Source organism: Chlorocebus sabaeus, chromosome 20, assembly GCF_047675955.1.
Source record: "Chlorocebus sabaeus isolate Y175 chromosome 20, mChlSab1.0.hap1, whole genome shotgun sequence".
Lineage (NCBI taxonomy): Eukaryota > Metazoa > Chordata > Mammalia > Primates > Cercopithecidae > Chlorocebus > Chlorocebus sabaeus.
This window is the reverse complement of record NC_132923.1, coordinates 104,695,645-104,723,533: the sequence shown is the minus strand read 5'-3', so window position 1 is coordinate 104,723,533 and position 27,889 is coordinate 104,695,645. Positions and strand designations below refer to the sequence as shown.

The 27,889-nt window shown below is 47.9% G+C and overlaps 1 protein-coding gene across 4 annotated transcripts in view; it reads right to left on the bottom strand.

The window, feature by feature from the left end:
* Positions 1-21,832, bottom strand: part of BSDC1 (BSD domain containing 1) — a 31,451-nt gene extending 9,619 nt beyond the window's left edge. The window contains exons 1-9 of one of the 4 annotated variants that reach the window (XM_007979576.3): positions 21,778-21,832; positions 21,454-21,514; positions 14,017-14,133; positions 11,141-11,359; positions 8,242-8,296; positions 5,783-5,898; positions 5,278-5,346; positions 5,033-5,111; positions 2,696-3,175 (exon numbers count right to left, since the gene is read on the bottom strand). In XM_007979576.3, coding sequence (XP_007977767.1) covers positions 2,696-3,175; positions 5,033-5,111; positions 5,278-5,346; positions 5,783-5,898; positions 8,242-8,296; positions 11,141-11,359; positions 14,017-14,133; positions 21,454-21,514; positions 21,778-21,788 — 1,207 coding nt within the window. In that variant the 5' untranslated portion in view covers positions 21,789-21,832. The remainder of the gene's footprint in view (positions 1-2,695; positions 3,176-5,032; positions 5,112-5,277; positions 5,347-5,782; positions 5,899-8,241; positions 8,297-11,140; positions 11,360-14,016; positions 14,134-21,453; positions 21,515-21,777) is intronic. The other 3 variants (XM_007979580.3, XM_007979578.3, XM_007979581.3) reach the window with 3 other exon arrangements.
* Between the last annotated feature and the right edge of the window lie 6,057 nt (positions 21,833-27,889).

The following is a 27,889-nucleotide window of genomic DNA, read 5'->3' as shown; positions in this document are numbered from 1 at the left end:
GAGTAACATGCATATCAAGTGCTTAGCACAGAGCTAGACACACAGAAAGTGCTCAGAGAATGTTACCTCTATTACCATTTCCCCAAAGCAGGGTTCTACTTAAATTTCTGCTCTGATTGAGGATCTATCATGAAACAATTATCCTGTCTGTAGAGGAGCAAACAAAGGCTTACAGAAGATTAGTAATCTTTCTGAAGTTACATGGCTTATGAACAAAGTTGGGATTTGAACCCAGAACTGTCTGAACTCCAGAACCCACACCCTTAGAATCCATGCTCTGCTGCTTTATGGCCCCAAGGCCGACCTTCTGAATCCAGCTTAAGGTTTTAAATTCCGAAGTTCTATTTCTGAGTCAACCCACTCACCCTTCTTGTACCTCCTTCTCCTGGGAGAGAATACAGAAGAGTGGGTTTGGGTCACCACCCCTTAAACATGCCCCATGCCCTTTGCTAGCTGGTCCTTGTAGGCCCCCTCAGCTTAGACTACCACTCCCCTGCACCTGCCCCAAACTCGTCAACTCTCCTATACAAGGCTTGTCTCCTTGGCGAAGCACCGCAGATGTCCAGAGATTCCTTCTTTCTCTGAACTCCTCCAGTACCAGACTGGCCCATCCTGCTTTATGCTCCCTCACAAAGGCTGCGGCTTCTGCCCCCTCCCACTCAGCGTCTCATAAATAACAGGCAGGAGCTTGGGCCGGGCGCTGTGGTTCACGCCTGTAATCCCAGCACTTTGGGAGGCCAAGGCGGGCAGATCACAAGGTCAGGAGATCAAGACCATCCTGGCTAACACAATGAAACCCTGTATCTACTAAAAATACAAAAAATTAGCTGGGTGTGGCAGCATGTGCCTGTAGTCCCAGCTACTCGGGAGGCTGAGGCAGGAGAATGGAGTGAACATGGTAGGCGGAGGTTGCAGTGAGCGAGACTGTGCCACTGCACTCCAGCCTGGGCAACACGAGTGAGACTCCGCCTCAAAAAAAAAAAAAAAAACAAAACCAGGTAGGAGCCCAATGGATGACCTCACTGATCAGTCAGAAGGGAGGCACTGGGTTGGAGACTGGAAACTCCATGGTTTCCATCAGGGAATAGGTTAGAGGTGAGGTGGGGTTCATTTCCCATCCATTGTGGCAAACCAGTCCCTTCCTGGGCCAGCAGGCCAGGACTTACCTGCTGGGCAAGCTTTGTGGCTGTGCTGAGTGTTAGCAAAGACAGGAGGATGCGTGTGTGAAGTGTGCAGGTGGTGGGGGGACTGGGAGGGCGGTGGTTCTTAGTGATAATCAGCCATACCTTAAGTGGTATTTTGGATGTGGTAAAAAGGCTGACACCAAGGCTATCCTTGTCCTTTAATTCCTGCAGTTACAGAGGTTGCTCTTTGACATAAACTCAGAGTCTCCAGTCTAAAATTCCATTATTGGCCGGGCGCGGTGGCTCAAGCCTGTAATCCCAGCACTTTGGGAGGCCGAGACGGGCGGATCACGAGGTCAGGAGATCGAGACCATCCTGGCTAACACGATGAAACCCCGTCTCTACTAAAAAAATACAAAAAACTAGCCAGGCGAGGTGGCGGGCGCCTGGAGTCCCAGCTACTCGGGAGGCTGAGGCGGGAGAATGGCGTAAACCCGGGAGGCGGAGCTTGCAGTGAGCTGAGATCCGGCCACTGCACTCCAGCCTGGGCGACAGAGCGAGACTCCGTCTCAAAAAAAAAAAAAAAAAAAAATTCCATTATACAGATAAGAAACTAAAAGCTCCATTACTCAAGCTGGGTCACTGTAAGTTCATGGATGTTCATTTTATTCTTCTTTAAACTGCACGTATGAGTTTTGTTTATATATTTCATAATAATAAAGACCTGGGGAAGCTGAATGACTTTCCTAAGGCTACACAGGACGAAGACCCTTTAACATCAATGTCACTGGGATTTCCAAGCCAGGGTAAGGTTAAATTGTCCAAAAAGACAGAAATTGGCACAGTGTGCTAGTTAATGGCATGGGCTTGGAGTCAGACAGTCTGGGCCTCCTGGCCATGTGAACTTGGGCGTTACCTAATATTTTTGGGCCTCACTTTTTTCATCTATAAAATGAGGACAGTAATACTGAGAAATTAAGTGCCATATAACATATTTAGCATGGGATCTAGCATCAAACTTGTTTTGTTGACTCTTAAGATGCCAACAATTGTAAGATGCATTCTTATTTCAGAGATTAATGTGCAACTTAGAATGAAACATGTTAGCAAATAGTCAATATATGGCAGCTGTCATCATTATTGGAAATGAAAAAAATCTGCTCATAGTATCCTAAAAAGGGACAAGGAGACAAATCTGCCTTGGGAGGTGGCCCTGACCCCACACAACAATGGGCTTAGACTTCCAGACCTAACTTTTTTTTTTTTTTTTTAAATTTTATTTTTTGAGATGGAGTTTCGCTCTTCTTGCCCAGGCTGGAGTGCAATGGCGCGATCTCGGCTCACTGCAACCTCTGCCTCCTGGCTTCAAGTGATTCTCCTGACCCAGACTCCCCAGTAGCTGGGATTACAGGCATGTGCCACCATGCCTAGCTAATTTTGTACTTAGAGACAGGGTTTCTCCATGTCAGTTAGGCTGGTCTCAAACTCCCAACCTCAGGTGATTCGCCCACCTCGGCCTCCCAAAGTGCTGGGATTACAGGCATGAGCCACCACTCCCAGCCCAGACCTACCTTTCTTTCCATTGTTGGAGGGTGTAGACTTCCCACTGTCCGAGTTCAGCTCAAACACCCGTAAGTCTGTGGGAGCCTCCTCCCTCAGAGTCTCTACTCTGGCTGGAGGCCTGGGTTCTGGGCCGCTGGGGTGGCCAGTAGGGGTTAGGGGCTTGGAGTGAATAGGGGGCGGGGGTCCAGTCTCGCCCACATCCACAGCCAGGCCCTGTTCCTCCAAAGATGCCTCTAGCAGCTTTTGGGACAGGTCCTTGGGTAGCACTGGTGCCTCAGGTGCAGCGGCCGGGTTGGCAATCTGTGTCACGAGGGAGACGCTCTCGCTGCTCTCTGATGGAGTCACCTCTGCTGGGGGCTCAACTGAGGTCACCAGATTCTCTTCACAGGGGCTCTGGGGGCCAGGTTCTCCTTCAGGGAATGTAGAAGTTTTGGTCACAGGAACCTTTGCCTCTTTTGGAGATGCGGGTGAAATGCCCATGAGCTCCTCTGTAGAGAGAGAAAGGGAGGGGCAAGAGGGAAATGTACCCTGGCCAGCCCTAAGACAACCTTGGGGCCGGGCGCGGTGGCTCACGCCTGTAATCCCAGCACTTTCAGAGGCCGAGGTGGGCGGATCACAAGGTCAGGAGATCGAGAGCACGGTGAAACCCCGTCTCTACTAAAAATACAAAAAAAAATTAGCCGGGCACGGTGGCGGGCGCCTGTAGTCCCAGCTACTCAGGAGGCTGAGGCAGGAGAATGGCGTGAACCCAGGAGGTGGAGCTTGCAGTGAGCCAAGATCGTGCCACTGCACTCCAGCCTGGGCCATAGAGCGAGACTCCGTCTCAAAAAAAAAAAAAAAAAGACAACCTTGGAGCTCTCTGGTTCCTGCCAAAGTTTACTCTGATCAAGACTCAAGCCGGGCATGGTGGCTCACGCCTATAATCCCAGCACTGTGGAAGAACGAGGCGGGTGGATCACCTGAGGTCAGGAGTTTTTGAGACCAGCCTGGCCAACATAGTGAAACCCTGTCTCTACTAAAAATACAAAAATATTAGCTGAGTGTGGTGGCACATGCCTGTAATCCCAGCTACTCGGGAGGCTGAGGCAAGAGAATCGCTTAAACCCAGGAGGCGGTGGTTGCAATGGGCCTAGATTGCACCACTGCACTCCAGTCTGGACGACAGAGCGAGACTCTGTCTCAAAACGAAAAAAAAAAAAAAAGACTCAATAGTGTCATTTAGCTCTCCCCTTTGCCATCACAATGCTTCTGCAAACACTCCCTGCTAGTCAAAAGTCCTGCTCAGCCCTGGGGCCTAATGCCTGGTGCGCTTCCTTCCAGCAATGCAGTTCCAGGGGCTGTTATGGATTAGAAAGCCAAGGCTCAGAAGTGAGTCAGTTTTGGGTTCAGGTTGGGCTCTGCTACATCCTAGGTATATGATTAGGCAAGCCACCTAACTTTTACTCTTAACTTACTTTTATCCTTAAGAGGGGTAATAGGGGCCGGGCGCGGTGGCTCAAGCCTGTAATCCCAGCACTTTGGGAGGCCGAGACGGGCGGATCACGAGGTCAGGAGATCGAGACCATCCTGGTTAACATGGTGAAACCCCGTCTCTACTAAAAAATACAAAAAACTAGCCGGGCGAGGTGGCGGGCGCCTGTAGTCCCAGCTACTCGGGAGGCGGAGGCAGGAGAATGGCGTGAACCCGGGAGGCGGAGCTTGCAGTGAGCTGAGATCCGGCCACTGCACTCCAGCCTGGGCGGCAGAGTGAGACTCCGTCTCAAAAAAAAAAAAAAAAAAAAAAAAAGAGGGGTAATAGGGTGGTGGTAAGGACTCTGTGTAAAGCTCTTAGTGCAGCCTCGACATATGGTGTAAACACTTAAGAAATGCATTAATATTAGATCATCCAGAAGGCTCCAACGTGCTGTTATAAACTAAGCTACAGGTAGAGGATGCTCAGCTCCCTCCCTAACTCAGTGGTTCCCAAACCAGCCTGTGCATTAATATTACCAGGGAGCTTGTTTAAAATACATGTCTGGCCGCTTCTTTACAGTCTTCTTTAGAAGGTGGGGAAGGGAATCTGGATTTTCAAGAAGCTCCCCAGTGACTAGGCGGCAGCTGGTTCATGGGCTGGCAGGGGAATCTACACCAACTGACACATGGGATTTCTGTAGCTAAATTGGAATTCCACTAGCCTTGTTCAATATCTCCTTGTTAGCTCTGCCTATCCTCAGCACATACAATGTGCTCGTTCCCTACTCTTCCCTGATGGGCGCCAAGTCTCTCCAGGCTTCAGAAAGCATGGCCCAGCCCAGAGTGTCCTACACAGATGTGTCACTTGCCCTTCACCTCTCAACGCCTCTTACCTTCCTCCTCCTCCCAGCCAGGCTCTTCAGAGATGCTCTGTTCCGCCCGCTGCTTCAGGGCGTCCCTCCGGGCCTGCTCCTGAATGTGGGGGAGCAGATGGACACAGGAAGTCAGGGCACCCTCTTCCCAGATCCTGGTCCTGATCCCACAACTCTTGGCACCCTGTATCCCTTTCTTCTCTCAATAAATCCAGCCTGCTTCCCCCAGGGTTGAGTGGGGACCTCCCCAGGCTAGACCAGCATACCTGCTCTAGCTGATGGACTTTATAGAAATACCGATGCCAGAATTCTGAATGGGAAACAGCTGCTGGAACCTGGAGGGAGGGGAAAATGGAGGTGAGACTTTGGGAGTATTTGTGTGGGGTCTGTGTCCCCAGCCTTATCGGTGTATTCCCAGCAAGTCTGGATATCAGACCCAGTAAGTGGCTTAGCAGTGATAGAGCACTTCCACCCCGACCAAAGTTTCGGCCAGACCCACCGGCCTAGTCCGGGTTGGCCAAGGAGGGAGAAAAGAACTCCCATCAGGCTTTGCTGGCCCTTTCATTTCTCACCATTCTCTGACTGCCAGAAGCCTGGCAAACCAGCTTCTCCCATGTAAGTTCTTGGCTCAGGACATGGCTGGTCTGGCTCTATGGAGCCTCCCAGTGCTCTCTGAGCCAGATGACGCCACAGTGACTCTGAACATGTCCCTCCCACCTCCCAACACCTCAAGCCTGGAGCTGGCTGAGGCCCTGCAGATTGGGCCCTCACCATCTTGGTGTAGAGGGCCCGGATAGAGGGGCTGCCTACAAGGAGCTCTGAGATCTCCCCCTTCTTCTCCTCCAAGCAGAACTGGGAAAGCCAGGCGTCAAACAATTCCGGGGGCCCTGCAGAGGGACAGATGCTGACAGTCAGTTCCCTTGGTCTGGGGAAAGAACGCTGGACCTACAGAATATACCTAAGGCTGGACATGGAAAATGAAGAAAGCTTGTGTGTTCAAAGCCACTTAGCCAAGGGTAGGGGGTCAGGCAGGGTGAAGGGGCGGGTGTGGCACCTGAGTGATCTCCAGAAGGGGCTGCAGTCTCCATGTTCTCATATCCCTGCTCGCTTTTTAGCCCATGGCACCTGGCTACTGAATCTCCTCATCTCTGAAACAGCTGCTCTTAGGTCACATGACCCCAGCTGCCAGAGCCAACATCTATTTCTCTGTCTTCCCTCGTGTGACCATCTCTGACTCTGGGGGCCATTGCCTTCCTCCAAAAGCCCTTGTCTCTCCTGGTTTCTCACTCCTTTGTTATTTTCCTCCACTTCTCTGGTTGGTCCATTTGAGTCTCTGTGGGTTTTTTGTTTTCCTTTCCTTTCCATCTCTCTCTGGCTTTTTTCCCCCAAAATAATTGCCACTAAACCACAAGTTTCAACCTCATCCTCCCACTGTGTCTCTCTTTGCAGCCCAGGCTACTCTCTTGGCCCCAGATCCAGAGCTCCAGGTACCCCCGATACTTCTACCTGCAAACACACCATGCGCTCATTTTCCTTCCCACCTGGTTATCTGACAGGGTTATCCAACCTGGGGGCCATCCTATCTCCTCCCTTATCCAATCACTCTAGATCACACTTCCTCAGTTGCCTCTTTTTTATTTTTTAAGAGAGAGAGTCTTGCTCTGTCACCAGACTGGAGTGCAGTGACACAACTGTGGCTCACTGCAACCTTGAATTTCTGGGCCCAAGTCATCTTCCTGCCTCAACCTTCCAAATAGCTGAGGCTACAGGCACACCATCACGCCTGGCTAACTTGTGTCTTTTATATGCACACTGTCCTCTCCATGCCACCTGACTCTTCCTAGGTTCTGGCCTTACCTCTGACACGGGATTCCTACCTAGCCTCCTAAATGGTCTTCCTGTCTTCTGTCTTTCTATTTCATTCTTTACAATGCTGCCCCAAGGGCTGCTTTACAAAATGCAAACTCTGATCACCCCAGGCCTCAAAAACTTTCATTGGTTCTCTATGGGAGGCCTTTTTAAGCTGGAGTCCAAGATGGGCTTCAAAGGGTCAAAGAATTCCCATATTGCACAAAAAGTTTTGTGGAGAGAGGGTTTGTCATTTTCAATAGATTTTTAAAGGCCTTTGTGACTAAAGAGAGTATCTAGAACTACTACTGTGAGCCTTTTAAGCCAAAATTCCAACTGCCTGGTCTAGCACACCAAGCCCTTCACAATCTGGCTCCCATGAGCTGCTCTCATTGCCTTCACTTCCTCATACGCACCCTTTAACCTAGCGTTACTAAAAGGTGGGGTGCTCCCTGCTCTCTCTCCCAGCAATCTTTGCCTGAATGCCCTTCCCCACTTCTCATAGTGAAGCTAACTGATGTCTCATTTAACCTTAAAACTCCAACTCCGTCCAGGCGCGGTGGCTCATGCCTGTAATCCCTGCACTTTGGGAGGCCGAGGCGGGTGGATCACCTGAGGTCAGGAGTTCGAGACCAGCCTAACCAATGTGGTGAAACCCCGTCTCTACTAAAATTACAAAAATCAGCCGGACACAGTGGCAGGCACCTGTAAGCCCAGCTACTCGGGAGGCTGAGTCAAAAGAACTGCTAGAACCCGGGAGGTAGAGGTTGCAGTGAGCCGAGATCGCGCCACTGCACTCCAGCCTGGGCGACAAAGTGAGACTCCATCTCAAAAACAAACAAACAAAACCCAACTCCAGCATCACTTGCTTGGTTCCCAGACCAGGAAAGGTGCCATTCCTCTGGGCTCCTACTGTCCCGCTGCTCTGTAGAAGCCGTCATGCTGCTCTCTAGTATTTCTACTTTATTCACTGTTTTGCTTTCTCCCTCTTAACAGCTAGTTCCTGAAGGGCTGGACTAGGTGGAGGGTTTGGCTCATTTCTGATCTCCAGTTTCCATCATGGGGTTTGCTGCGTGGCAGGGGCTTAGCCAACACAAGCTGAAGAGAAGGCAAGTGGGACAGCAGGGCTGGGAGGGAGGCTGAGCTAAGGATGAGGGATGAGAGGGGCCAAGTCCCTGCAGGGTGGGCAGGACAGCTCAAGTTCAGGAAAGAAAAGAGAACATCAACCCACCCCACACGGTATAAGGTACACACTAGTCTCACTCTGGTCCCCCTACATAGTGGGTGCCTGGCCTCTGCTACCTGAGACAAACAGGGCCTACGACCAGACCCCCTTAGTCTACTTGCCCTACAAGCCCACCCCCTCACTGCTACCCTCTCACCATCTGGTTCATTGCAGTAGGTTGCTGGGTCTGACTGCAGGCTATAGAGGCGAGCCTGTAGGAAACAGAGAAGAGGAAACAGAAATCCTGAGATGCTGGGCATAGAAAGCACCCTTTCTCTGCCAGGATACTCAGTCAACCACAACCCAGCTTCTCCCTTGTTGGCTGGGATACCCCCAGGGCACTTGTTAATTAGCACTGTGGCACAGAGAGTGGAGCACTAGGCTGGGCATCCAAAACTGGGGTTCCCAGAAAAATGGCCTTTCACCCAGTATTCTACCCCAGGAGCTAAGAAAATACAGCATAAGCAGGCTACAAAATTATTTGTGTAAAATGTTTTGTAGTAGTGAAATTTGAAAAATGTTAGTGCCCATATATTAATAAAGTCAAAATTTAGGGATAAATTTTAAAATAACACAATTTCCCTCCAATTAAAACCATTCAATAATTTATTAATTGTATAGCCAGTCTCTACCAAGTTACGTTCTCACTGGGACCATAGGGTGGCAAACTTAGCTGGCAAAGACGAAGTCCACCTTTCTTCCTCAGTATTACAGGAAGCATGGGCTGTCTGTAAGTGGTTTTGGTGATAATTCACTGTCATTATAGCTCAAAATCTTATCAAACATTTTCACAATTCCACTCACATGTTCACTAAGTGGTGGTGCTAATACTAGTGCTTGTTGATACATACTTAAAAAATCAGTACTTTTGGAACAGAAGTTCAACATGGGCCGGGTGCAGTAGCTCACGCCTGTAATCCCAGCACTCTGGGAGGCCGAGGTGGGTGGATTGCTGGAGATCTGGAGTTCAAAACCAGCCTGGCCAACATGGTGAAACCCTGTCTCTACTAAAAATGCAAAAATTAGCCAGGCATGGTGGTGCATGCCTGTAATCCCAGCTACTCAGGACGCTGAGGCAGGAGAATCACTTGAACCCAGGAGGTGGAGGTTGCAGTGAGCCAAGATCATTCCACTGCACTCCAGTCTGGATGACAGAGAGAGACGCCGTCTCAAAAAAAAAAAAAAAAGTTCAATGTGATAAAATGCTACAAAGCCAGCCTAGGCAACATGGGGAAATCCTGTTTCTACAAGTATAAAAATTAGCTGGGCATGGTGATGTGTGCTTGCAGTCCCAGCTGCTCAGGAGGCTGAGGTGGAAGGAGCACCTTAGGAGATGGAGGCTGCCGTGAACTGTGATCGCACCACTGCACTCCAGCCTGGGGGACAGAGTGAGACCCTATTTCAAAAGAACAAACTACAAAGAGGGCCCCCAGCTGCCATGACATTATATTGTAAATTTAGAAGAAAACACTCCATGAAATAGAAAACACAATGTGGCCAGGCGTGGTGGCTTATGCCTGTAATCTCAGTACTTCAGGGGGCTGAGGTAGGAGGATCACTTGGGCTCAGGGGTTTGAGACCAGCCTGGGCAGAATAGGGAAACCTCGTCTCTACAAAAAAAAAAAAAAAAAAAAAAAAGCCGGGCGTGGTAGTTCACGCCTGTGGTCCCTGCTACTACAGATACTAGGGAGGCTGAGGTGGGAGGAACACTTGAGCCCAGGAAGTTGAAGCTGCAGTGAGCTGGGATCATGCCACTGCACTCTAGCCTGAGTGACAGAGTGAGACTGTCTCAAAAAAAAAAAAAAAAAAAGAAGAAGAAGAAAAAATGCAGCAAAAATACACTACCGTGGCTGTTCCTTTAAGTGCTCTGAAGACACCTCTCTCCCTTTACCTATACATATATTACTAGAAATTAGTCTAAATAACCCAAATGTGGAGATTATGCCTCAAAAATGCATTCCTTATTATGCTTGAAAGCTGAAAGGAATCCAAATATGCAACATGAAGGAAATAATGGAATAAATAATGCTATATTCAGTTGCAAGAATTTAAAGACATTAAAAATTATGGCTGGCTGGGCACAGTGGCTCACGCCTGTAATCCTAGCACTTTGGGATACCAAAGTGGGAGAGTCACTTGAGTCCAGGCATTTGAGACCAGCCTGGGCAACATAATGAGACCCTGTTTCTACCAAAAAAAAATTTTTTTAATTAGTTGGATGTGGTGGTTCACGCCGGTGGTCCCAGCTACTCAGGAGACTGACGTGGAAGGACGCTTGAGCCTGGGAAGTCGAGGCCGCAGTGAGCCGTGACTGCACCACTGAGCCCCAGAGAGAGCTTGGGTGACAAAGTGAGACCCTGTCTCATTAAAAAAAACAAAACAGGGCCGGGCGCAGTGGCTCAAAGCTGTAATCCCAGCACTTTGGGAGGCCGAGATGGGCGGATCACGAGGTCAGGAGATCGAGACCATTTTGGCTAACACGGTGAAACCCCGTCTCTACCAAAAAATACAAAAAACTAGCCGGGCGAGGTGGCAGGCGCCTGTAGTCCCAGCTACTCGGGAGGCTGAGGCAGGAGAATGGCATAAACCCGGGAGGCAGAGCTTGCAGTGAGCTGAGATCCGGCCACTGCACTCCAGCCTGGGCAACACAGCGAGACTCCGTTTCAAAAAAAAGAAAACAACAACAACCAAAAAAAGGTGATTAGGAAAGATGCTACGTTTGTTGGTTTTTTAAAAGCAGGTTACAAAACCGCATGTATAAAATGTCTTTTTTGTTCAAAAGAAAAAACCAAACTATCTTTACCTATGTTTACAAACAAAAACAAACGTAAGGTTATATACCAATAAGAAATCAGGGGTTCTCTTTGGGTGATGCAATTATGAGTTTAAAAATAATTAACTTGTCCTTGCTTACTGGTATTTTTGGATTTACTATTAATAATATAGCCATATTTATTTTTTGGCCTGAACATGGGTTGCTTTTGTGAGTACAGGTTGTAAGTTAAAGCCCAGGTTACAGATGTTAGGCATCTGTAGGGGAGACTGTCAGTGAATACCTTGGTGCCATCATAGGGCTCAGCTGTGCCAGATGGTGTGCCCATTAGGGTGATGACATCGCAGTCGATGGTTTTGTCTGGCGAGGGGGCAAAGGTGTCTGAGATCACCCCTAGGAAGTCAGACAACCCTTTCTTCATCTTCTCCGTTGCTCCTGAGGAGCCTTCTGTCTGTATAGAGAATGGGCAGAGGAAGCAAGCGCCCCGGCAACAGGCTGCAATCTGGGGTATGGGGGTAAAACATTGGGGCAAAGGTGTACCGTGTGTTGGGGGACCAGGGAGGTGCTCACGACTCTTCACCCATCTTTGGGGCTGGAGAAGGAGGAGGAGGAAGCAAGGGTCCTCCATCCCCCAAGTGGGGCTGCAGAACAGGGCCATGGTAGGCCTGCGTAGATCAGAGTAAAGATCTTTGATTGGCTGTTTCATCAAAATTTCAAGGCCAGTCAGGCTGGTCAAAACTTGGCCAGAGAAGGTCCATGCCACAGACATATCAGTGGGGAAGAGGGCCTATGGGTAGAGTGGTGGAATCCTTGCTCTACCACTTGTTGGTCATGAGACCAAAACCCTTTCTGAACCTGAGTTTCCTTATTGTAAAATGGGGACAAGTATACATCCTTCATAGGGTTACCACGAAGATTAAAAGATAGGGCATGGACAATGCCTGGCACACAGCATACACTTAATAAACTGCAGCACTGTAATATTGCAATTTCATCATCATCATTGCTCAGGAAGTAGAATACTTTGTACAAAAGGCTGGAAACATATGGGCAGGATTAGAACAGGTAGCCTTGCCTTGCCTGGGACTAATTGAGGGTCACTATACAGACCACACTGGTCAGAATGCCTTCCAGCAGGCAGGGATAGGGTGCTGAGAACAGGGTCTAAAAACCTCGTGGAAAATTATACTTATTCTTGATTAAGCTGACAAAGCATTTTAAACCTATAACCTATCATAGTGCCTGGCACATATTGTTACAGGTTAACAATATTTGTTGAATAAAAATAAATGAATAAATGAATGAAATAAGTGATATCTCTGCTACTGGCTAGACTTATAGCAGTTCAGCAGGGTTACAACTTGTCATTCATGCTCATCAGCAGCTGTGGTTAGAATGGAGACAATATTTTACAAGAGGATTCAGCAAAATAAGTTTGACTAAAAAATTGCAAAACTCATTTTTCATAACATGAGTAATTAATTACAAGATAATTGATTCAGCTGGTGATCAAATTAAGAAGCTGCAATTTGTTCCAATGCTAAAGGGAAAATTGTAATATAAAAAACAGTATGCTTTACCTCACTGGAAACTTCAGAACTTTGCAGGGATATCTTTGACCACAATTTTTCCTTCTCACGCTGACTTTAGAACCTAACCTCCATCTTGTAAAAGGTTTCCACTGTACATTTCTGATTAATAAAAACAGTACTGGGGGAGGGGGACAAGGACTGAAAAACTACCTATGGGGTACTAGCTGGTGATGGGTTCATTAAAAGCCCAAACCTCAGTATATTCCCATGTAACAAACCTGCACATGTATCCCCTGAATCTAAAACCAGAAAACAACAAACAAGCCAGGCATGGTGCCTCACCCCTGTAATCCCAGCACTTCAGGAGGCCAAAGCAGGTGGATCGCTTAAGCTCAGGAGTTTGAGACCAGCCTGGGCAACAGAGTGAAACCCTGCCTTTACAAAAAATACAAAAATGAGCTGGGTGTGGTGGCATGCATCTGTGGTCCCAGCTATTCGGGAGGCTGAGGTAGGAGGATCACTTGAGCCCGGGAGGCAAAGGTTGCAGTGAGCTGAGATCATGCCACTGCACTCCAGCCTGGGTGACAGAGTGAGACCCCATCTCAAAACAACAGCAACCACCAACAAAAAACAGGACCAGTAAGAAAATAAGTTGGTACAACATTTCTGGAGGGCAGTTTTGAGTATAGTAAAAGGCTTAAACTAACCACTCTGTGATACCTTCCACAATTATATTATAAAGCAAATATTATGGCACTGGGCAAAGGTTTAGCAGAATGTTTACTGTAGCTCTGTGTACAATACTGGAAAAAACTGAAATAGGAAAGCAGCAACTGGTTAAATCCACATAGTGGAATATCATGCCATTTATTACACTCCGGAACAAGGTTTGCAATTTAAGTAAAAAAACAGGGGCCGGGTGCTGTGGCTCATGCCTGTAATCCCAGCACTTTGGGAGGCCAAGGCAGGCGGATCACGAGGTCAGGAGATCGAGACCATCCTGGCTAACATGGTGAAACCCTGTCTCTACTAAAAAATACAAAAAATTAGCCGGGCATTGTGGCAGGCACCTGTAGTCCCAGCTACTTGGGAGGCTGAGGCAGGAGAATAGCGTGAACCCAGGAGGCGGAGCTTGCAGTGAGCCGAGATGGCGCCACTGCACTCCAGCCTGGGCGACAAATGGAGACTCTGTCTCAAAAAAAAAAAAAAAAGGTTACAAAACATGGTATTCAGTTGACCCCCATTTTGAAAAAGAAGTGTATATCAGGGATACACCCCCAAAATATTAACAGTAGTTATCTTTGGGAGATGGAGTTATGGATGTCTCTAGGTCTTTCTCTCGCTTTCTTCCTTTCTTCATTCTTTCTCTTTTACTTGCCTATATTTTCTAAATTGTCAACATGAATGACTTTGCTAATGGAAAGCATTTGCTAAAACAATACAGAAGTGGAAAAACTAGTTATTACTTAAAATATGCAGCTTGTTTGGTTGCCAGACACAATTCTTTCAAAATGGGAGGAAAAATAATCACTTAACGGTAGAAAAAAATAATCACTTAACAGTTGGGAACCCAGGACAGGGCAGGTTGCGAGGGGCAGTTACTTGGGAGGGTTTGGGTGGTACTCACAGCCAGCTTCTCCTTGACCACACTGGCCGTGGCTGCGATGGTACAGGCCGTGTCATGCTGCACCACCTGGGTAAACTCTGTCAGGTCCCGCTTCATGAACTCCAAGGCTTCAGAGGACTGTGGGAAGACAGAGAGGGATGCCAGGGCCAGCTGGCCCCACCACCCCTTGTTCCTGTTCCTTGTGCTTCTTCAGTACCAGACAGACACATGGAAATCTCAAATGGCAGGGGAGCTTGGGCTCAGAAACAAAGCTCATTTGTCCCAATTCCATGATCTGGGATTACCTGACAGCAGAGAGTGCAGGGGAATTTCCTGCTACTCTGAGCATGAAGACTGAGTCTCAGCCTAGGCACTCACAAGCTATCTGGCCATGAGTAAGTCTCATCTAGTCCTCAGTTTTCTCCTATAAAATGAGGGAGGCGATCTAGACCAGAGATTCTCAAGCACAAACTGGAAAAGGGGGGGCACAGTCAGTCTGAAAACAATACTGGCTTTGATTAATTGCTTTGATATGCTTTAAATCATGATATTCATATCAAGTTTCAAATAACATGAAAAAAAGGTATGTGATTTTTTTTTCCCCCTTGAGACGGGGTTTCGCTCCTGTTGCCCAGGCTGGAGTGCAATGGCACAATCTCGGCTCATCGCAACCTCCACCTTCCGGGTTCAAGCAATTCTTCTGCCTCAGCCTCCGAGTAGCTGAGATTACAGGCAGCGCCACCACGCCCAGATAATTTTGTATTTTTAGTAGAGATGGGGTTTCTCCATGTTGGTCAGGCTGGTCTCGAACTACCAATCTCAGGTGATCTGCCCACCTTGGCCTCCCAAAGTGTTAGGATTATAGGCGTGAGCCACCCAGCCTAAGGCATGTGATTTTTTTTAATCAAAGGAAAGTGTTTCTATTTTTACTTTTTTTGTTACAGGGAAATTAAGTTGAAATATGAGGCAGTAGGTGAAGTTATTTGCCTTCAGGTTTAAGAATTAGTAATTACTAATTGTATTAGTAACAGCAATAGCTTGGAAAGCTGTTTTATGAGTAATTCTTAACAATTTAATATCAGTAAAAAGGCATGTGATTTTTACATTCAACAAAGGAGGAAGCAGTCAAGATAACAACTGGATCAGATTATCTTGAAGGCCTTTTTGGTTCTACCATCCCAAGGTTCTATTCATATACAAAGCTCCTTTGGGCAGAACTCATATTTGCTCCTGCTAAACCAATCTGCTTCTCGTCTGCGCCCAGACCTCACTGGAGAAAGCAGGCCCTCAGCTCACTTCTAGGTCTTGCCCTGTCTTGCTTCACTCATCAACTCTAGGACGCCTTCCTGGAGTATCTCAGTGGCCACTCCCCCTGCAAGCCCTGTCATTTTACACGGGGATAATCACCTGCATTTTTAAAAGCATGTTTTTGAGTGCTCCTGTGGTTGCTCTTCTGGGACGGGCCTGCCCACTTTTCATTAGCTTGGGAAGTTTCTGAATGGGACAGTCTCACATATCAGCTACAGGCTTCTCTGGGGGTGGTAATCAAGCCTCCATATCGATTCAGGACTCCTTAATTGGGGATGGAGGGGGTAATTTACTTATTTACTTTTATTAAAATTAAAAAAAAAATTTCACGGCACCATGAAATTGTCCCCCGGGTCATTTACCGATTCACTCTTTCTACCCACACTGCCACCACCTTAGTCCAGGCCAACTTGTTCTTTTATCTGGATTCCTCCCAGGTTGTCTCAGCTACCTTTACTTTATTCTCCTTATGACACCCAGTGGGTGCTTTGTCTGTTAGGGCAGACCCTGCTGCTTTACACTCTTTAAGTTTACACACTATCATAACAGCAAGTTGAAAATCCACGTTTACTTACAAGGCCTATATAACTTGGCCTCTGGCTGATTGGTATCCCCTACCACCGTGCCCTTCACTGAGCTCCAGCTGGCCTTCCTCAAGTTTCTAAAATGCCCTAGCATCTGCCCTGCCTCAGGGTATCTGAACACATTGTTTCCTCTCCCTGATACAGAGTTCTAACTCTTCAAAACAAGCAAGCTGCAAACACAATGAAGGAACCCTCTTATCTGGAAAACTACTGCTCATCCTTAAAGTCTATGCTCCATTTCCCTAGAGGAGCTTCCCTGCTGCCTCTTCAGACTCAGCTGGCTTTCCCTGCTTTATCTCTTCTTTTTTTTTTTTTGAGACGGAGTTTCCCTCTGTTACCCAGGCTGGAGTGCAGTGGTGCGATCTCGGCTCATTGCAACCTCCGCCTCCTGGGTTCAAGCCATTCTCCTGCCTCAGCCTCCCAAGTGCTGGGACTACAGGTGCTTGCCACCTCGGGGAGGCATGATTACCACCCCCCAGAGAAGCCTGTAGCTGATATGTGAGACTGTCCCATTCAGAAACTTCCCAAGCTAATGAAAAGTGGGCAGGCCCTTCCCAGAAGAATAAACCACAGGAGCACTCAAAATGGTCCCATAATAGTGCTGATGTGCCCGGCTAATTTTTTGTATTTTTAGTAGAGATGGGGTTTCACCATGTTAGCCAGGATGGTCTCGATCTCCTGACCTTGTGATTCGCCCACCTCAGCCTCCCAATTTATCTCTTCTTTATCTCATCATAAGTCTAAAGAACATACTTTAGACTTATGATGACCTGTTCAATGTCTGTCTTCCTGGATAAACTGTGAGTTCTGTGAATACAGGTCCTATGTGTGTTGTTCCCTGATGGTTCCCCAGTATCTGACACAGAGCATACAGTAGGTGCTCAAAAAAGTTTGCTTGTTAAATTTACAAGGACCACTGAAATTTCAGTTATGTAACCACTTGTGTGACTAAATGGTTGTCTTCCCACTAATTGTGAGCTCTGAGCAGACAAACATGAACAGATGTTGCCCTCAAGCAGGTCACAGTATACTGGGGAAAATAGTCCCACGATAGTGCTGATGTGCAAGGGCAGAGCAGTAGCCGCTGTACTATGGGGAGGTTAGGAAGATGTGGTGACCGGAGGCCTGAAATGGGCTCTTAAAGAATGAACAGGAGTCGATTAAGAAGTACTGATGTGGGCCAGGTGTGGTGGCTGACGCCTGTAATCCCAGCACTTTGGGAAGACGAGGCAGGAAGATTGCTTGAGCCCAGGAATTTGAGACCAGTTTGGGCACCACGGCAAAACCGTCTCCACAATATATATATACAAAAAATTAGCCAGGGGTGGTGGCACGCGCCTGTAGTCCCAGCTACCCAGGAGGCTGAGGTGGGAGAATCACCTGAGCCCGGGTGGTTGAGGCTGCAGTGGTGGGCTGTGATCACGCCACTGCACTCCAGCCTGGGTAACAGAGTGAGACCTTGTCTCAAAAAAAAAAAAGGAACAGGAGTCAGCTAAGAAGTGTTGACATGGGGTTTACTGACATCTACAAGCATTATAGTCCTGACGGACATAAAATGTGAAGCAAGAGTGGTGAGGGATAAAGCTGGAGAGGTTGCCAAGGGCAACCAGGGAGGGCCTGGTCAGCCCTAGGATGATGAGGAGCCACCACAGGTTTGAAGTGGGTGGGATATGAGATTTGCCTTTTCACTAAATTACTCCAGTGACTGGAATGGAGCAAAGGTCCAGAGATGAGAAGATTAGAAGAGGAAGGAAGACCAGTCAGGAGGCTGCTGCAATAATCCAGGAAAGAAAATAGAAAAATATGAGTAAGGACAATGCTAGTAAAGACAGAGAGGATGAGACTGGTTCAAGAGATAGGAGGCAGAAGAACGTGGATTTGGTGACTGAACAGGTATACTGACTGAGGGCTAGAAAAGAATCATGGAAGTGCCACAGGCTGTTAAAATAGGTGACTGGGTAGATGCAGTACTGCCAGCGAAATGAGAAAATCCTGGAGGAGGAGCAGTTCTAGAGAGAAGGTGGTAACAATGACTTTGGGCACGCAGAACTTGAGATGACTGTGGGCTGTCTAGGATAGCTGTCCAGCAATAGCCATCCTCAAACACTAAAGCTGGCCAGGCATGATGGCTCATGCCTATAGTCCCAGCACTTTGGGAGACCAAGGTGGGCAGATTGCTTGAGCCCAGGAGTTTGAGACCAGCCTGGGTAACATGGCGATATCTTATCTCTACAAAAAAATACAAAAATTAGTTGGGCGTGGTGGTACACGCCTATAGTCCCAGCTACCTGGGGGCCTGAGGTGGGAGGATTGCTTGAATCCAGGAAGTAGAGGTTACAGAGAACCATGTTTGCATCACAGCACTTCAGCTTGGGTGACAAAGCGAGGGCCCGTCTCAAAACAAAACACAACACAACATTAAAGTTCAGGGAAAAGGTCTAAGAGTCACCCTAACAGAAAAGTGGAGAAGGTGACCCAGGAAGAGTTTGGAAAGTGGACAGAGCAAGGGGCTGAGGATAAGTGTCCTCAGACACCAACTGTAGGGGGCAAGCAGAGGAAGAAGAACTCATGAAACAGTTACAAAAGCAACGTCTGGAGATGTGGAGACTTAAGAATCATGTCACAAAATCCAAGAGAGTAGTGTTTCAAGAGAGGGAGTGATCACTAGTGTCAAATGCAGCAGAAAGGTCCAGGAAGATAAGGGCTGAAAACCACCCACTGGATTTGGCAAGTGGTAGGTGAAGCTGTGTGTGAGTAAAGATAAGTTTATAGTTGGTGGCTCTGAGGGTGGGGAGGGAGTTAAAGATCCTGTTTGTTGACCTGAAGTTTCAAAAAGTAGATGAGGTTGTCTCCTGGAAGTGAAAGGGATAAAGTGGCTGAATAGGGGACCCGAGGGAAGAGTTAGGTTTTGGGAAAGTTTCTGAAGTTAAGGGGAAGAAAAGCAAATTGGAGACTGAAGAGTATGTGGGCCCAGATGAGGTTGGCGAATCCGTGATGGAACCAAAAAGCATTTGGTACCTTTCTCTTTTTAATTTTTTTCTTTCTGGTAAGTATGCAGAGCAACGACGTGTCTTTCTCTATCAACGTGTATGCACAAGTATTTGTGTCAGTCGTGTTGCCCTGGACAACACACAGGAAGACAGGACAGGAGGAGGTAAGGAGCAGAGGAAAGCAGATGATAGCACCATCTCATAGCTGTAGTCTTCAGGGCAATGTATTCTAAGGAGTGTTGAGAAGTGAGTGGTCCAAATGGAGCCAGAATGGGACAAAAATATAGGAAAGCACCAAAAGACCAAGAAAAAAAATAGAAGGAAAAACGAACTGGGGGTGGTATCTAAGAGGTTTTCCCATCAGCCTGGCATCTAATAACAGCTAACACTTATACAGCACTTACTATATGCTAGGTACTGTTTTTAGTGTTTTATATATACTAACATTTAACCATCACCACAATCTCATCAGGTAGGTATTGTTAGTATTCCTATTATATAGATGAGGAACTGAGGCCTAGAGAGGTTAAAAACTTCCCCAAGAGGCCAGGTGTGGTGGCTCACACCTGTAATCCTAGCACTTTGGGAGGCTGAGGCAGGCGGATCACCTGAGGTCAGGAGCTGGAGACCAGCCTGGCCAACGTGGTGAAACTCTGTCTCTACTGAAAATACAAAAAATTAGCTGGGCATGGTGGCGCACGCCTATAATCCCAGCTACTCAAGAGGCCGAGGCAGGAGAATCACTTGAACTTGGGAGGCAGAAGTTGCAGAGCCGAGATTGAACCACTGCACTCCAGCCTGGGTAACAGAGCCAGACTCGGTCTCAAAAGCAAACAAACAAACAAAAAACAAACAACACTTGCCCAAGTACATATAAGAGTAAGTAAGAAAGTAAAAAAAGGGAAATTAAGCTTTTTCTTTCCAAAAAGACTCCCACCTCCACCCCCACCCCAGCTTTTAACTGGGAATTCCAAGAATGAAGATGGAAGGTTGGCCAACTATCTATCTTTCACAAGTTGTGGTAACACCAACCTTGAGAGAAACACAAGAGGCCCTCATGCAACATCTGCTGAATGAATGTCAGACTTTCCTGCCAGGAAATTACCCAACAGGAAACATGCTACTTCCTGGTCTTTTCTATCAAATGTTAGGGTGCAGTCCTCTCTCTTAGTCCTCATCAACAACATAAACAGCTCAGGGCATTCTCAGATTTCCTGGGCTATTGCTGAGAGGCTGTCCAGGAGTACCCAGGATAGGGGAGGAACAAAAACGCTCCCAGATGTCTGGGTGTGGTGGCTCACGCCTGTAATCCCAGCACTGTGGGAGGCTGAGGTGGGTGGATCACCTGAGGTGAGGAGTTCCAGACCAGCCTGGCCAACATGGTGAAACCCTGTCTCTACTAAAAATACAAAAATTAGCCAGGAGTAGTGGCACACGCCTCTGATCCCAGCTACTTGGGAGGCTGAGACACAAGAATCGCTTGAACCTGGGAGACAGAGGTTGCAGTGAGCTGAGACCGTACCTGTGCACTCCAGCCTAGGCGACAGAGTAAGACTCTGTCTCAAAACAAAACAAAAATATTCCCAGAGGAGGGGACTTATTTAGGTGAGGTCAGAAGCTTCCTGGAGTTGGCCCTGAGGCAGGACTTACCCCAGTTGCTTGAGGTAAACAGTAATCAACTTTTCCCACAATTCGGTTGGGCTGATTTTGACAAACAAGCATGAAATGAAACAGGAATACACATTGGCAAATTACCCACTGGCACAGCCAAATATCACTCATCCCACAGAGATTGTTCAGCAAGAAGGCCTTCCACTCTCTGGTGACTAATCTCTCTCTCTATCGCCCGCTGCATAGCCCTTACTTAGAACTTATCAGGTACCAGTGTGTATGGCTCATGCTCATCTCTGGCTTGGGTTCTTGCTTTTCATTCTGTCTAGGCAGGGTTGGCCTTGATAAGGTTCCTTCCCCAAGAGGCCTTCCCTGGTGAGTTACTGACTACCTAGAATAGACAAGGAGCCCCAGTACTTTCCTTTCACAGAACTTACCACAACGGTAACTAAACAACTGTTTGGCTACTCGGTTAATGGCTGTCTCCCCACTAGACTGTGAGCTTTGTAAGGCTCAGGATTACATGTGTCTGGCTGAAGTCTGTATCCTCAAGACCTATTAGAGCGCTGGCTGTCGCATATACTCTAATATTTGAATGAGTATACGAGTAAGTTTTTTTTATTGCTAGAATCTTTTCCTTCAAGACCTGTATCAAACGTTCTCTCTTTCACGAAGAAACTGAATTTCCTGAACTGAAATAAATTGCTCCTTCCTATGGATTCCTACAAAACGTTCGTTAACTCCAGCCTTTAAAACCATCTTTATTTCACTGTGGCTAGTATCACACTGGTTTGCGTCGAGGTCTGTCTTCTTGCCGTGGACCGGTAGAGGCTAAAATAAAGGCCCGGGTCAGCCTCATCCTTAAGACTTAGCGCCCGCAAAAGTTGGGCGGGGCTGGTTGGACCAGGTTGCACTGAGGCGGCGCAGGGCCCTGGTGAGGGAAGAAGGGCACGGGCCCGGCTTACCTTCTCTTTGACTGCTTGGTAGCTCTGCTGCAGCCAGCTCCGCCACCATCCCACGTCCTCCCTGTGGAAGAGAGACACATCTGGCAGTACTGCGGTGCGATTCCTGCCCGCCCAAGGATCCGGTCTGTTTCCCCCTCAGATGTACCCCGCGGGCCGAGGCTTCGCAGACCGCTTCCCCACCCCCTCACAGTGCGACTCCACTCTGCCCTTTCAGATCAGTCCACGCCGGCGCTGATCTCATGTTCCCCACCCAGACTCTCGCCCAGCACCCCAACCCTGGGAGAATTCAGGCCCCAACGCCTAGGAGCAAAACGACGGGCTCACCCTTCCGCCATCTTGCCTGCATGACATCACCACTATTTACTGACCTTTGACTTCCGACACGGCACCGCCCCCTCAAGGACCGCCCCGAAGCGCTCGGCCCAATCCTCGCGCCGGCACCGCCCTCAGCCCAATCCCTTCCCTGCTCCATCATTAGGTCCCGCCTCCCTTAAGTCTCCAGTCTCGGTCCAGTCTCTGTCCCGAGTTCTCCCTCAAACTCCGCCCCTGAACTCTCAGTTCAATCGTCATTCAGTCCTGTCCTCAGGCTCCACCTCCACCAAACTTGACTCTGTCGCTGTCCGCAAACGTCCGGTACGGTGGCCTCTATGGACGATGATCAGCCGACCTGCTGGACGGCGGAGAGCTGGGAGCAGAGGGGAGGAGGAGAGATAGCTCGAACGTCAGGATCCCAGAGCGCAGGGTTAGCACCGCCCCCCTTTGTGAAACCAGCTGCGTCGAGGCTGCTTTGTGTCTCTTCAGGCTAATTCAATAAGCCCATACTGCGGGACTCTGGCCCAGAGTTTGGAGGAATGTGAAGAATTCAGAGGCGACTTAGATGCAACCTTTGGAGGGCTCCCAGGTTAATGGGAGACAGACACACATTCAGTAATCTCAACTTTCGGTGGCCCGGCTCAGAACAATGCCAGTTGGAGGTGGTCTGGAGAAATCCAGAGACAGCCTGCATTGAGTTCCACTGCGTTTGGAAGGGAGATTCCACAGCCCACATACTTTGGACTTTAGCTAAGGTCAACCCCTCCACATGTGCGGTACATCCCGTCGCCTCTTGTTTGCTTAAGGACATAGATCTAGTAATCCCCCCTTCATCTCATTTCCCTCTGATGACTGTATTATCCTTGTCATCATCCGTACTGCTGTTTCTCCCATCTCAAAGGCAAACAAAAACCAGCCCTGTCTAGATCCCTCACGGTTTCCCTACTCCCCTTTACAGCAAAAGCGTTGCCTAATCATAGTCTCCAACTCCCCTCTCTTCCCATTCTCTCTTGAACTCACTGCAGTTAGGATTTTGCCTCTCAGACAATCCTTTGAAATAACTTTCTTTTATTTATTTTATTTTATTTTATTTATTTTATATTTATTTATTTGGTAGCTCTGCTTCAGCCAGCTCCACCGCCATCCCACGTCCTCCCTGTGGAAGACAGACACATCTATTTTATTTTATTTTATTTCGTTTCATTTTATTTTACTTTATTTTGAGTCAGAGTCTTGCTCTGTCACCGGGGCTGGAGTGCAGTGGTGTGATCTCAGCTCACTGCAACCTCTGCCTCCTGGGTTCAAGCGATTCTCCTGCCTCAGCCTCCCAAGTAGCTGGGATTACAAGGGCCCACCACCACGCCTGACTAATTTTTGTATTTTTAGTAGAGATGGGGTTTCACCATGTTGGCCGTCTAGTCTCGAACTCCTGACTTCAGGTGATATTCCCGCCTCGGCCTCCCAAAGTGCTGGGATTATAGGCATGAAGCACTGCGCCCAGCTTGACATAACTTTCTTAAGGTCACCAAGAGGAGTGGCCAATTTTCAGTTCTTGTTTTACATCCACGTCTTAGTTGACACAGTTGACCACTTTCTTCATTTGGCTTCCAGGACATCATTCCCTCTTGACTTTCTTCCCCGTTCATTGGCATCTCCTCAGTATTCTTTGCTGTTTTCTCACCACCTTCTTGTTGCTGGAATGGGACATTCCCTGGGAGAGGGCTAAGCCCTTGGTGTCCCCCTTTTTGATGTTTATAGTCATTCCCCAGATGTTCTCATAAAGTCTCATTATTTTATTTATTTATTTTTTTTTTGAGATGGAGTCTCACTCTGTTGCCCAGGCTGGACTGCAGTGGCACAGTCTTGGCTCACTGCAACCTCTGCCTCCTGGGTTCAAGCGATTCTCCTGCCTCAGCCTCCCAAGTAGCTGGGATTACAGGTGCCCACCACCACGCCCGGCTAATTTTGTATTTTTAGTAGAGACGGGGTTTCACCATGTTGGCCAGGCTGGTCTTGAACTCCTGGCCTCAGGTGATCCACCTCCCTCAGCCTCCCACAGTGCTGGGAGTACAGTGCTGGGAGTACAGTGGAGTGCAAGAGCCACTGCGCCTGGCCCATTTTATTTTATTTTTAAGACAGGATCTTACTCTGTTGCCATATTAGTCCGTTTTCACACTGCTGATAAAGATATACCTGAGACTGGGCAATTTACAAAAGTTTTCCTGGACTCGTGGTTCCACGTGGCCAGGGAGACCTCACAATCATGGAGGAAGGTAAAAGGCACATCTCACATGATGGCAGACAAGAGAAGAGAACTTGTGCAGGGAAACTCCTGATTTTAAAACCATCAGCTGTCGTGAGAACCATTCACTTTTACAAGAACAGTATGGGAAAGACCCGCCTCTACCATGATTCAATCATCTCTCACCGGGTCCCTTCCGTAACACATGGGAATTATGGGAGCTACAAGATGAGATTTGGGTGGGAACACAGAGCTAAACCATGTCACTTGCCCAGGCTGGAGTGCAGTGGCACGATCATGGCTCACTGCAGCCTTGACTTCCTGGACTCAAGCAATCCTCCTACCTCAGTCTCCTGAGTAGCTGGGACTACAGGCATGCACCATCAAGCCCAGCTATTATTATCATTTTCTTAAATAGAGATGAAGTCTCCCTGTGTTGCCTTACTTTTAATTTTTCTTTAGCAATGCCTCACTATGTTGCCCAGGCTGGTCTTGAACTCCTGGTCTCTAGTGATCTGCCCACCTTGGCCTCCCAAAGTGCTGAGATTACAGGCGTGAGCCATCTTACAAATCTCATACTTTTAAATGCCACATATATGCTGATAGCTCTCAAATTTTCTCTCCAACCCATACATTTTCTCTGAACATCAGGCTCATTTTGTCTATTTGGATGTGTAATAGGTGTATTATATTTAACATGTCCCAAAACGAACTCCTGATTTATCCACCTCATCTTCCTGCAAACTTTCCCACATTTGTAAATGGAAACCTCATTATTCCAGTTGCTCAAGCCAAAAACCTAGGAGTCATCCTTGCTTTCTCTCTTTCATATCCCAAACTAATCCTATCAGCAAATCCAGTTGGCTCTGCCTTTCAAACAAAACCACAATCTAGTGACTTCTCACCACCTCCACTGTTACTATGTAGATACAAGCTACCATAATCAATCTCATGGTTAATTACAAGAGCCTCTTGGCCGGGCGCGGTGGCTCAAGCCTGTAATCCCAGCACTTTGGGAGGCCGAGACGGGTGGATCACGAGGTCAGATTGAGACCATCCTGGCTAACACAGTGAAACCTCGTCTCTACTAAAAAATACAAAAAAACTAGCCGGGCGAGGTGGCGGGCGCCTGTAGTCCCAGCTACTCGGGAGGCTGAGGCAGGAGAATGGCCTAAAAGCTGAGATCCGGCCACTGCACTCCAGCCCGGGTGACAGAGCGAGACTCCGTCTCAAAAAAAAAAAAAAAAAAAGAGCCTCTTAACAAATATTTCTGCATCCACTCTTGCCTTCCTTAAGTCTGGTCTTCATTTGCCTGAAAATAATCTTTTAAAAGACATAAGTCGGCCGGGCGCGGTGGCTCAAGCCTGTAATCCCAGCACTTTGGGAGGCCGAGACGGGTGGATCACGAGGTCAGGAGATCGAGACCATCCTGGCTAACATAGTGAAACCCCATCTCTACTAAAAAAATACAAAAAACTAGCCGGCTGAGGTGGCGGGTGCCTGTAGTGCCAGCTACTTGGGAGGCTGAGGCAGGAGAATGGCATGAACCTGGGAGGCAGAACTTGCAGTGAGCTGAGATCCGGCCACTGCACTCCAGCCTGGGCGACAGAGCAAGACTCTGTCTCAAAAAAAAAAAAAAAGGCCGGGCGCGGTGGCTCAAGCCTGTAATCCCAGCACTTTGGGAGGCCGAGACGGGCGGATCACAAGGTCAGGAGATCGAGACCATCCTGGCTATCATGGTGAAACCCCGTCTCTACTAAAAATACAAAAAATTAGCCGGGCGCGGTGGTGGGCGCCTGTAGTCCCAGCTACTCGGGAGGCGGAGGCAGGAGAATGGTGTGAACCCGGGAGGCGGAGCTTGCAGTGAGCTGAGATCCGGCCACTGTACTCCAGCCTGGGTGGCAGAGCGAGACTCCTTCTCAAAAAAAAAAAAAAAAAAAAGACATAAGTCACTGGGAATGCAAAATGGTGCAACTGGTATGGAACACAGTATGCCATTTCCTCAAAAAAATTAAACAGAATTACCACATGATCCAGCACTTCCACTTCTGAGTATATACCCAAAAGAATAGAAGGCAAGTACTCAAACAGATATTTGGTGTTGTTTTGTTTGTTTGTTTTAGATGGAGTTTCGCTCTTGTTGCCCAGGCTGGAGTGCAATGGCACGATCCCAGCTCACCTCAACCTCTGCCTCCTGGGTTCAAGCAATTCTCCTGCCTTAGCCTCCCCAGTAGCTGAAACTATAAGTGCGTGCCACCACACCGAGCTAATTTTCTTTCTTTATTTATTTTGAGACGGAATTTTGCTCTTGTCACCCAGGCTGGAGTGACAAGCAATCTCAGCTCACTACAACCTCCACCTTCCAGGTTCAAGTGATTCTCCTGCCTCAGCCTCCCAAGTAGCTGGGATTACAGGTACCCACCATCACGCCCAGCTAATTTTTGTATTTTTAGTAGAGACAGGTTTTCACCATGTTAGTCAGGCTGGTCTTGAACTCCTGACCTCAGGCGATCCACCCACTTGTGTTGTGAAGATGATGTGATCAAATGATTGAATACTACTGTTAACAGGTCTAATGATGCCATTGAGGTGAGCACTTTTTACAGAGTATCCTCCTAAAAGCTCAATGACGTGGGAACTAGTTGTAATCTACATTTTATAAATGAAGAAGGTGACCAGGCATGGTGACTCATGTAATCCCAGCATTTTTTGGGAGACTGAGAGGGAAGGATTGCTTGAGCCCAGAAGTTTGAGACCAGTCTAGGCAACATAATGAGACCCAATATCTATTATTATTATTATTATTATTATTATTATTATTATTATTATTTTGAGACAGTCTCACTCTGTCGCCCAGGCTGGAGTGCAGTGGTGCGACCTTGGCTTACTGCGACCTCAGCCTCCCAGGTTCAAGCGATTCTCCTGCCTCAGCCTCCCGAGTAGCTGGGATTATAGGCATGCTTCACCACACCCAGCTAATTTTTGTATTTTTAGTAGAGACAGGGTTTTGCCATGTTGGCCAGGCTGGTCTTGAACTGCTGACCTCAGGAGATCCGCCTGCCTCGGCCTCCCGAAGTGCTGGGATTACAGGCATGAGCCACTGTGCCCAGCCTCTATTAATTTTTTTTTAAATAAAAATGAAAAAACTAAGATTCAGAGATATAGGGTGACTTTCTCAAGGTGACACTGCTAGGAAATGGCAGAACTCGGATTTGAACCCAAGGCTGTCTAATAAAATCAAGTTTCTGTGCATTTCATGCTAGTCTTAACTTCTTCCAACCTTATGCCCTGCTTGCCTACCCAGATGATAGCTGCAGGCATCCTGTTCTTCATTATCTTCACCTTATCTCATTCCTCACCCCCAGGCCCAGCAGGGTGCTTGCCCATGATGTCCCTAGTGACTGTGGATTCAGTGGGACCCTTTGCTTGGGTTTCTTTGGTTTTCCTTATCTGTTCACTCCAGTACCTTGACCCTCAGCTCCTTTCACTGGCATAACCTCTGGCATCAAACATATTCATCCTTTTTTTTTTTGGAGGCAGGTCTCACTCTGTCACCCTGGCTGGACTACGGTGGCATGATCATGGCTCACTGCAGGCTCAACCTTCTAGGCTTAAGTGATCCTCCTGCCTCAGCCTCCTGAGTAGCTGGGACCACAGGCGTGTGCCACCATGCCTAATTTAATTTAATTTTTTTTTTTTTTGTAGAGATGGAGTCTTGCTATGTTGCCTAGGCTGGTCTATGTACCCCTGGGATCTAGCAATCCACCTGCTTTGGCCTTCCAAAGTGTTGGGATTACAGGCATAAGCCACTGTGCCTGGCCAATGTCTTCATCCTTAATGTTGGGATACTAATTCTGGTTGTTGTGATGACTAAAGAAAATA